The sequence below is a fragment of the Borostomias antarcticus genome (assembly GCF_949987555.1).
Source record: "Borostomias antarcticus genome assembly, chromosome: 32".
Lineage (NCBI taxonomy): Eukaryota > Metazoa > Chordata > Actinopteri > Stomiiformes > Stomiidae > Borostomias > Borostomias antarcticus.
In genome coordinates this window covers 130,001-141,087 of record NC_140265.1, presented here as the reverse complement: position 1 = coordinate 141,087, position 11,087 = coordinate 130,001, and the positions used below count along the sequence as shown (strand labels likewise).

Below are 11,087 nucleotides of genomic sequence, written 5' to 3'. Positions count from 1 at the left end.
GGTGTTGGTGTAGAGACGGAGAACCAGCTGTTCTCCTCCTAACACGTGGTGTTGGTGTAGAGACGGAGAACCAGCTGTTCTCCTCCTAACACGTGGTGTTGGTGTAGAGACGGAGAACCAGCTGTTCTCCTCCTAACACGTGGTGTTGGTGTAGAGACGGAGAACCAGCTGTTCTCCTCCTAACACGTGGTGTTGGTGTAGAGACGGAGAACCAGCTGTTCTCCTCCTAACACGTGGTGTTGGTGTAGAGACGGAGAACCAGCTGTGTACCCCGGCATGTTAAAGGGTGGTAGCGGGGGAGCGCGTTGACACACGTCACAAGGACAGTCCAGTCCATTTAGTAAACATTAGAGCCAACCTGCCCTAAGATATTCCTCTTTTTAAAAGAAACAAAACAAAACATCGATCCCTCCAGCTTGGCCAGAGCGCGCTGGTTCATTACACCGGGAGGGGCTTTTCTGTGACTCTCCTGTTTAAAACAATTAAGCACTTGACAATACGCACTATGTCTTTTATAGTGCAAATAAGGTGTTTCTCAAGGGTGGACATTGTGCACATGTTCCTTCTTTTTTCTTTTTTAAACACAAAATATGAAAAGAGAGGGACCCACATTACTCATTAAAATGAACTCTACCTCTATAATGTATGCAGAACTGTACATTTTCTTTTTGTCTTTTTCATGTTAATAGTTTTCTAGCAATACATAAACATCTTTTTTTTCTGTGTATCTTACACCAGCACTCAAGTCTTGTGATTATTTGCAGGATGACACTCTTAGCATGCAGGTTGCCGTAGCTCCAGGGGAGAGGGGGGGTCGTATTTACAGAGGGGCTGTTTTGGGCTTCTTAGTGCAGCTTTGTGACGCTCCGCTCTTTTCCCCACCGTTACTTCAGGATGATCTGAGGGAGGGGAGAGCAGAGAGAACACACACAAACAAAGGTTAGTTGAGTGCATCAGCTACCCTTAAGACTGGCTTACCCTAACCCTAACCCTCTAACCCTCTAACCCTAACCCTCTAACCCTCTAACCCTCTATCCCTCTAACCCTAACCCTCTAACCCTAACCCTCTATCCCTAACCCTCTAACCCTAACCCTCTAACCCTAACCCTCTAACCCTAACCCTCTATCCCTCTAACCCTAACCCTCTATCCCTAACCCTCTAACCCTAACCCTCTAACCCTAACCCTCTAACCCTAACCCTCTATCCCTCTAACCCTAACCCTCTAACCCTCTAACCCTCTAACCCTAACCCTCTAACCCTCTAACCCTAACCCTCTAACCCTCTAACCCTAACCCTCTATCCCTCTAACCCTAACCCTCTAACCCTAACCCTCTATCCCTAACCCTCTATCCCTCTAACCCTAACCCTCTAACCCTCTAACCCTAACCCTCTATCCCTAACCCTCTAACCCTAACCCTCTATCCCTAACCCTCTATCCCTCTAACCCTAACCCTCTAACCCTAACCCTCTATCCCTAACCCTCTAACCCTAACCCTCTAACCCTAACCCTCTAACCCTAACCCTCTATCCCTCTAACCCTAACCCTCTATCCCTAACCCTCTATCCCTAACCCTCTATCCCTAACCCTAACTCTCTATCCCTCTAACCCTAACCCTCTAACCCTAACCCTCTAACCCTAACCCTAACCCTCTTTCCCTAACCCTCTAACCCTAACCCTCTAACCCTAACCCTCTATCCCTCTAACCCTAACCCTCTATCCCTAACCCTCTAACCCTAACCCTCTAACCCTAACCCTCTATCCCTCTAACCCTAACCCTCTATCCCTCTAACCCTAACCCTCTATCCCTAACCCTCTAACCCTAACCCTCTAACCCTAACCCTAACCCTCTCCTCAGGCTGCTAGCGAACCGTTCCAGGCTGAACTGAGTGCCATGTGGAACCTGGGTTCGACTGGCCACAGACTAGAGGCGGTGAGGGAGACGGCTGCAAGAGATGAGAAGTGGGAATGTTTTAATGATCTCTACACGAAGGTACGGGTTCTGGGTTCTGTCATCAGGGCTGAGCAAGTCTGGCTGGTTGAAGGCTTGAATCTGTTGGGGCTTGATGGCTGATTTCAGAGATAGACACAGAGAGAGAGAGAGAGAGAGAGAGAGAGAGAGAGAGAGAGAGAGGACATGTTGGTTCATGCCCGTGACAGGCCTCAGAGTGTACAGTAGATAGAGGAGCCATCTAGTAGGTTGGACCTGGTACCACAGTGCCTCTCCACACAGCTCAGAGCAGGCTGACCGTTTCAGGCCACGGAGGGTAAGCCAAGGTCAGAGGTCATTTCAAACAGGACAGAGTGAGGCTGGGTGAGGGGGGGGGGGGGGGGTAGCAGAGTGCAGCCCAGTGAAACGCCCCCGTGGGGGGGGGGGGGGGGGGGGGGGGCGTGAAGACTGACAGACACACGGGCCTCCGAGCTAGGGAGATGATTCTAGAACACGTGTGTATGACCCTGACTGAGGGAGATGATTCTAGAACACGTGTGTATGACCCTGACTGAGGGAGATGATTCTAGAACACGTGTGTATAACCCTGACTGAGGGAGATGATTCTAGAACACGTGTGTATGACCCTGACTGAGGGAGATGATTCTAGAACACGTGTGTATAACCCTGACTGAGGGAGATGATTCTAGAACACGTGTGTATGACCCTGACTGAGGGAGATGATTCTAGAACATGTGTGTATGACCCTTCTAGTCTAGGACCCTGGTTAGACTTGGTTTTAAAATGCGTTTTGTACGATCAGATCACAAGTGGACAGCGAGACATATCATCGTTTACACCTGTGTCTATCATGCGTCTCTAAATGTGCCCAGCTGACTACTTGTGTTCATATATACATAAGTAACCATAGTAACCCACTCACTCCTGTCTGCGTGTGTTTAGAAAGCTGTTCCACGTAAACACATCGATAATCAGTAGGTTTCACTTCAAGCAGATTCAAAAAAAGTGTGGATGAAAGCAACCGAAGATGTTTGAAGAACTAATATAAATACGTGGTCAAATGGGTCCCAGACCACCTCGGCAAGTGGTTTGAGGAAACTTTCACAAAATGTTTTGGTGGCCGTTTACACTTGTATTTAGCGCTGTCCACTTTGAATCTGATCATCCAAAACGCGTTCTAAAACCAAGTCTAAACGGGTCTATGTTACCATTATGTACCAGTGCACTTGTGTTTCCGGTCAGCAGAGGGCGCCACAACGTCACAACCTGCGTGGTGAGATACAGTAGCTCCTTGTCTGTCGTACTAAACTAACTACTTTAATATATATATATTATATATATCTCTCTCTCAGACGGTACGCTGTGGGCGGCCAGCGGTAGTATGACCGTGTGTTGACCAGCTCTGACTCAGTGGTGATGAGTCACATCAGGGGGCTGGGGAGGCCGTGGCGGTCAGAGCCAGCTGAGGAGGCTGGGGAGGAGTCTGGGCCTCACTGGGCCTCACTAACGCCAGGACAGAAACCAGGCTTGGGCTCAGAGAGGCCACTGGGCCTCACTAACGCCAGGACAGAAACCAGGCTTGGGCTGAGAGAGGCCACTGGGCCTCACTAACGCCAGGACAGAAACCAGGCTTGGGCCCAGAGAGGCCACTGGGCCTCACTAACGCCAGGACAGAAACCAGGCTTGGGCTGAGAGAGGCCACTGGGCCTCACTAACGCCAGGACAGAAACCAGGCTTGGGCTGAGAGAGGCCACTGGGCCTCACTAACGCCAGGACAGAAACCAGGCTTGGGCCCAGAGAGGCCACTGGGCCTCACTAACGCCAGGACAGAAACCAGGCTTGGGCCCAGAGAGGCCACTGGGCCTCACTAACGCCAGGACAGAAACCAGGCTTGGGCCCAGAGAGAGAGGCCACTGGGCCTCACTAACGCCAGGACAGAAACCAGGCTTGGCTCAGAGAGGCCACTGGGCCTCACTAACGCCAGGACAGAAACCAGGCTTGGGCCCAGAGAGAGAGGCCACTGGGCCTCACTAACGCCAGGACAGAAACCAGGCTTGGGCCCAGAGAGAGAGGCCACTGGGCCTCACTAACGCCAGGACAGAAACCAGGCTTGGGCCCAGAGAGGCCACTGGGCCTCACTAACGCCAGGACAGAAACCAGGCTTGGGCTAGGGTTAGGGTTAGGATGCAGTCAGAGCTGCAGCATAGTGTTCTCTGTTTGCTCAGTCAGCATTCAGGGAGAACATTGGGGAAGATCAGCAGAGAGAGAGGGGGAGAGAGAGAGAGAAAGAGAGAGAGGGTGAGAGGGAGCGAGAGAGAGGGTGGGAATGAGAGAGGGAGAGAGGAGAGAGAGAGACCGAGAGAGAGAGGGAGAGAAAGGGAGAGAGAGAGGAGAGAGTGAGAAACAGAGAGAGAGATCAGCAGAAAGACGTCAGCGTTGCTCATGCATTTTTAAAGAGGTGCTCTGGTCCTGCTGATCCAGCCGCAGCACGCCAGCTGCAGGAAACCTAGTGACTCACAGGAAGTGAGCTCACTGCTGGCCAATAAGGGGGGAGAGCATGAGCAACCTCCTGAGTTGTGTACATTGTACAGTATACGATGTGCACATTTCTCTTTTACATTACAGCCATTTAGCTGACACTTTTATCCAAAGCGACTTACAATAATTGCATTTAGCATAGGAAAAGTCAGTGCACTACTTCTTGCCAGAGCTCACAAGTGCATCTCTTTTCTAAAACTAAAGACTAAACACTAAGGGGGCGATCACACCTGGGAAAGACGCTAGAAACGAGACGCTAGTAAAACCACTGATTATGATACGGCGCGTCTGACTGGCGTTCCGTCGTCTTTTTCGACGGGCGTCTTTCAAGCGTCTTTTTTGACGCGCGTTCTTGCAGGCGCGTCAGTTTTGACGCACGTTTGTAAAAAAAAAAAGTTTAACTATTTTTTTTATTTTAAAAAAAGTTTAACTATTTTCAACTTTTGAGCGTCAGACGCAAGAAGCGCCATTTCGTCATTGTCATATTTGGCCCAGGCGTTTTTGCTACTAATGTTGAACATTGTATGATTGAATGTGTAAAATATTAACATTATGATTCACATCAACAATCTCAACCCAACCGCCGTGTGTCTGTGAAATCTCCCAGCCAGTAAGAGACGTCTCACCTGGTCTAGTTGATCTCCCAGCCAGTAAGAGACGTCTCATCTGGTCTAGTTGATCTCCCAGCCAGTAAGAGACGTCTCATCTGGTCTAGTTGAGGCCTTGGTGAGAGGGTTTAACATGTAAGAGACGTCTCATCTGGTCTAGTTGAGGCCTTGGTCAGAGGGTTTAACATGTAAGAGATCTCATCTGGTCTAGTTGAGGCCTTGGTGAGAGGGTTTAACATGTAAGAGACGTCTCATCTGGTCTAGTTGAGGCCTTGGTGAGAGGGTTTAACATGTAAGAGATCTCATCTGGTCTAGTTGAAGCCTTGGTGAGAGGGTTTAACATGTAAGAGACGTCTCATCTGGTCTAGTTGAGGTCTTGGTGAGAGGGTTTAACATGTAAGAGATCTCATCTGGTCTAGTTGAAGCCTTGGTGAGAGGGTTTAACATGTAAGAGATCTCATCTGGTCTAGTTGAGGCCTTGGTGAGAGGGTTTAACATGTAAGAGATCTCATCTGGTCTAGTTGAGGCCTTGGTGAGAGGGTTTAACATGTAAGAGACGTCTCACCTGGTCTAGTTGAAGCCTTGGTGAGAGGGTTTAACATGTAAGAGACGTCTCATCTGGTCTAGTTGAGGCCTTGGTGAGAGGGTTTAACATGTAAGAGATCTCATCTGGTCTAGTTGAGGCCTTGGTGAGAGGGTTTAACATGTAAGAGATCTCATCTGGTCTAGTTGAGGCCTTGGTGAGAGGGTTTAACATGTAAGAGATCTCATCTGGTCTAGTTGAGGCCTTGGTGAGAGGGTTTAACATGTAAGAGACGTCTCATCTGGTCTAGTTGAGGCCTTGGTGAGAGGGTTTAACATGTAAGAGACGTCTCATCTGGTCTAGTTGAGGCCTTGGTGAGAGGGTTTAACATGTAAGAGATCTCATCTGGTCTAGTTGAGGCCTTGGTGAGAGGGTTTAACATGTAAGAGACGTCTCATCTGGTCTAGTTGAAGCCTTGGTGAGAGCGTTTAACATGTAAGAGATCTCATCTGGTCTAGTTGAGGCCTTGGTGAGAGGGTTTAACATGTAAGAGATCTCATCTGGTCTAGTTGGAGCCTTGGTGAGAGGGTTTAACATGTAAGAGATCTCACCTGGTCTAGTTGAGGCCTTGGTGAGAGGGTTTAACATGTAAGAGATCTCATCTGGTCTAGTTGAGGCCTTGGTGAGAGGGTTTAACATGTAAGAGACGTCTCATCTGGTCTAGTGAGAGGTGAGAGGGTGAGAGGGTGAGAGGGTTTCACACTGGGCTGATTGGTGGCGCTATTTGACTGCTGGCAGAGTGCTGCAATCATCAGGTTTAAAGTGGTAAGAGTGCGTGTGTCTGTTTGTGTGTGTGTGCCTGTGTCTGTTTATGTATGTATGTGTGTGTGTGTGTGTGTGTGTGTGTGTGTGTGTGTGTGTATATGTGTGTGTGTGTGTGTGTGTGTGTGTGTGTGTATGCTGACAGAGCCACGGGGGGCCTGGCGGGAGCCATTTTTAGCCTCTTCCTGTCTCCTGCAACAGAAGTCTGGAGCCTGAGGATCTATACTGGCCTCTAGGAGCAGCTTCCTCCAGCCTCACAACAACACAGAACTGACTGGACCCAAATGACCCCATAGAAAAGACCGGCAAGGAGTGTGTGTGTGTGTGTGTGTGTGTGTGTGTGTGTGTGTGTGTGTGTGTGTGTGTGTGTGTTAAGCACCCCAGCCATACAGAGGATGTTCCTAATGTAGATGAAGAGGAATAAGAGACATGGAAAATAAACTGACATGCAAAACCAAACCAGGAAGTGGTGCAACACAACTACCATTAGCAAACGTGAGAGCTCTGAATAAGTGCTTGGCTGAGGTGAGAAGACTGTTCTGAATATAGCCCCCACATTAAATACTGTACTGTACTGAATTTAGCCTGCTATCCCCCACATTAAATACTGTACTGAATTTAGCCCCCACATGAAATCCTGTCTCACATGTCCAGTCACCAGCATGGACCTGAGAGAGGGGAGCTAGTCTGTCTCAACAGGATGGAGCTAGTCTGTCTCAACAGGATGGAGCTAGTCTGGCTCAACAGGATGGAGCTAGTCTGGCTCAACAGGATGGAGCTAGTCTGGCTCAACAGGATGGAGCTAGTCTGGCTCAACAGGATGGAGCTAGTCTGGCTCAACAGGAAGGAGCTAGTCTGTCTCAACAGGATGGAGCTAGTCTGGCTCAACAGGATGGAGCTAGTCTGGCTCAACAGGATGGAGCTAGTCTGGCTCAACAGGATGGAGCTAGTCTGTCTCAACAGGATGGAGCTAGTCTGGCTCAACAGGATGGCGCTAGTCTGGCTCAACAGGATGGAGCTAGTCTGTCTCAACAGGATGGAGCTAGTCTGGCTCAACAGGATGGAGCTAGTCTGGCTCAACAGGATGGAGCTAGTCTGGTTCAACAGGATGGAGCTAGTCTGGCTCAACAGGATGGAGCTAGTCTGGCTCAACAGGATGGAGCTAGTCTGGCTCAACAGGATGGAGCTAGTCTGGCTCAACAGGATGGAGCTAGTCTGGCTCAACAGGATGGAGCTAGTCTGGCTCAACAGGATGGAGCTAGTCTGGCTCAACAGGATGGAGGTTTTTGAGATAAGTCTCTCATTTGTGCCGCTCAATTTCAGCGGCACCGATCGGATTCCATCCCCTGACACTATTTTGCAAGGGGCACCGTTGGGAGGGGGGGGGGAAACAAGTTAAGCGTCGCTCAAGACGACTGTGATTGGCTTAAATAAATACGGCGTTCCCCCCTCTATCTCAGAATGATAATGGGGTGCAGTGATAAAACGCCGTGGGGAGAAAGGCGTGTCTGGGCGAGACTAGCTCCCGAGGCCCGGCACTTATCCACAGCTCAGGAACTGATGAGAGAGAGCTTTAAAAGGACCAACCTGATTGGCTGGCGCTGCGTAGGCGATGCTGGAGGCGGGCGCTGTTGCTGCGGAGACGGTAGCAGGCGTAGCAGCGCTGTACATCATGGGGACTTGGTTCAGGAAGGGGGAGGTACCGTTACCGTGGAAGCAATGGACAGGTAGGTGGAGCATTATGGCAACCATGGCAACAGGTGTGTTTGGCCGTGTTGATTGGTTTTGTTGTTGTTGTTGTTGTTTAGGCATGGCCAATATTATAGAGCAGCAAGCCATCATGAGGTTAGACCAGCAGATGGATGATGATCACAATGCAGAGCCAGAAAGCATGGGAGGAAAAGAAAGAAAGGAGAAAAGCTGATTACAATCACAAGTCAGGAGGTTGAGAGAAGAGATGAGTGACCAATAGTGACGCATACGTTAAATCAAACAGCTCTACTTGTGTTAGGATGCTCGGCCAATCATATCCTTTCTCTGGGAAACTACATTTCCTAATCAACACTTCACAGCAGGAGAAAATCCACTATTCAAAAACCAGTTTGTTTGGAAATGTATCAAATGTTTTATTGATATACCATTCATGAAATGTGAATCATTCATAAACTGAGCATTGGCAGGAGATTAAGGACATGACAGATAACAGAGACAGATCAGTTGTGCTTCATCAGTTCTCTCGTCAGCTCTCACAGGTGCGCTCAAATCAGTGGTTTTCAGCCTGGGGGCCTTGGGAGCACGACGGGGGGGGGGGGGGGGGGGCTACACCATTCTCACAAATCTTGACCAATCAAGAACAATGAAAAATGTCATTGTAAATAAAGAGTTAATGTTCATATTGCATGATACATAAAGTATCTGTCTAGCTGTGGTGTGTTATGCTGTGCTAGTCAGCATACGGTTAGGGTTATATATATTAGGGTTATATATATACACATTGTTTCAGCACTTTACTAGTTCTGATAGCCGTTGGAGGAGTAATTGGCCATTTGGTCCATTATATGTCCGTCTGCCCCGCAAAAACGGAGAGACAGGTGTCAGAGCCAGGCGCATGCTGCTCAATGGGCAGTTATTCACTGTGCTTACTGTATAACAACACTAATTGACTGAAAAATGCTCAAAAGTACATTGCTAGATTCTGTAGGCCGAGAGGACTCAATCAATGTCTACCTCTTGACATTTGGTTGATTTTACTAACTGCTAGATCAACAGGACACATTTTACTAACCGCTAGATCATCCAGGACACATTTTACTAACCGCTAGATCAACAGGACACATTTTACTAACCGCTAGATCATCCAGGACACATTTTACTAACTGCTAGATCAACAGGACACATTTTACTAACCGCTAGATCATCCAGGACACATTTTACTAACTGCTAGATCAACAGGACACATTTTACTAACTGCTAGATCAACAGGACACATTTTACTAACCGCTAGATCAACAGGACACATTTTACTAACTGCTAGATCAACAGGACACCTTTTACTAACCGCTAGATCAACAGGACACCTTTTACTAACCGCTAGATCAACAGGACACCTTTTACTAACCGCTAGATCAACAGGACACATTTTACTAACTGCTAGATCAACAGGACACATTTTACTAACCGCTAGATCAACAGGACACCTTTTACTAACCGCTAGATCAACAGGACACATTTTACTAACCGCTAGATCAACAGGACACCTTTTACTAACCGCTAGATCAACAGGACACCTTTTACTAACCGCTAGATCAACAGGACACATTTTACTAACCGCTAGATCAACAGGACACCTTTTACTAACCGCTAGATCATCCAGGACACATTTTACTAACCGCTAGATCAACAGGACACCTTTTACTAACCGCTAGATCAACAGGACACATTTTACTAACCGCTAGATCATCCAGGACACATTTTACTTAACTTTCCGATCGCTAACGTCGTTAGCAGAAGTAAGGACTAGGATTATGTAAAAAATATAAACTACCAAACTGATTTTTGGGAAACTTGGAGGAGTGTAGCACGGGCCAACTTGAACCCACTAAATCTTGGGAGCGGATCGGAATCACATGGCGGGTCCACGAGCAAACATGGCCGCCGCGTTCACATGAATCCTGAATCCTCCGCAGTTTTATAAATGAGGCCCTGAAGCTTTAGCTGCGCAGGTTTTTCACGCCGGATGTTGGATGTCTATTCGCACGGTGCTGAGAGGGACAGCTGCTCCTCTGACCGGTCAGGAAGTGCTACTGGGACCGAGGGAGAGCTGCAGGCTACTGGGACTGAGGGAGAGCTGCAGGCTACTGGGACTGAGGGAGAGCTGCAGGCTACTGGGACTGAGGGAGAGCTGCAGGCTACTGGGACCCAGGGTGCGGATGCGGTGCGGTGGAATCCCTGCTCTAGGGCTATTTCACAATCAGTTATTTTGGACAGTGCGCTGCAGACAACAAGGCCAGCACATCTGGGGGGAAAAGGCCCTGAGCTCCGAGTCACCTGTGAGAGCTGAAGAGAGAGCAGAAGAGGCCTGTGAGAGAGAGAACGAGGGAGGGGAGGAACCTACCAATGCTGCTAGCAGGAGTCATGCACAACACTGACCCTGGGAGGCCATGCAGCAGAGAGGGAACACAGGTTAATACAGGAGAGAAACACGGTTAGAGATGTGCTGTCTAACTGGACCACAGGTTAATAACACAGTTAGAGATGTGCTGTCTAACTGGACCACAGGTTAATAACACGGTTAGAGATGTGCTGTCTAACTGGACCACAGGTTAATACAGGAGAGAAACAGGGTTAGAGATGTGCTGTCTAACTGGACCACAGGTTAATAACACGGTTAGAGATGTGCTGTCTGACTGGACCACAGGTTAATAACACGGTTAGAGAAGAGATGTGCTGTCTGACTGGACCACAGGTTAATAACACGGTTAGAGAAGAGATCTGGTGTCTAACTGGACCACAGGTTAATAACACGGTAAGAGATGTGCTGTCTAACTGGACCACAGGTTAATACAGGAGAGAAACACGGTTAGAGAAGAGATCACCGCCCCAGCTCAGTCTAGGACCCTCACACAGAGCAGTCTAGGGCCCTCACA

At 48.7% G+C, this 11,087-nt stretch overlaps 1 protein-coding gene across 3 annotated transcripts in view; it reads right to left on the bottom strand.

Moving 5' to 3' along the window:
* Positions 1 to 611: 611 nt before the first annotated feature.
* LOC311327467 (muscleblind-like protein 2a) overlaps positions 612 to 11,087 on the bottom strand; it is a 47,214-nt gene continuing 36,738 nt past the window's right edge. For 2 of the 3 annotated variants that reach the window (XM_084460514.1, XM_084460516.1), the window contains 3 exons: positions 10,556 to 10,591; positions 8,029 to 8,120; positions 767 to 899 (listed from right to left, as the gene is read on the bottom strand). In XM_084460514.1, the coding sequence (XP_084316640.1) occupies positions 885 to 899; positions 8,029 to 8,120; positions 10,556 to 10,591 (143 nt within the window). In that variant the 3' untranslated portion in view covers positions 767 to 884. Of the gene's footprint in view, positions 900 to 8,028; positions 8,121 to 10,555; positions 10,592 to 11,087 lie in introns of all 3 variants that reach the window. The other variant, XM_084460515.1, reaches the window with a different exon arrangement.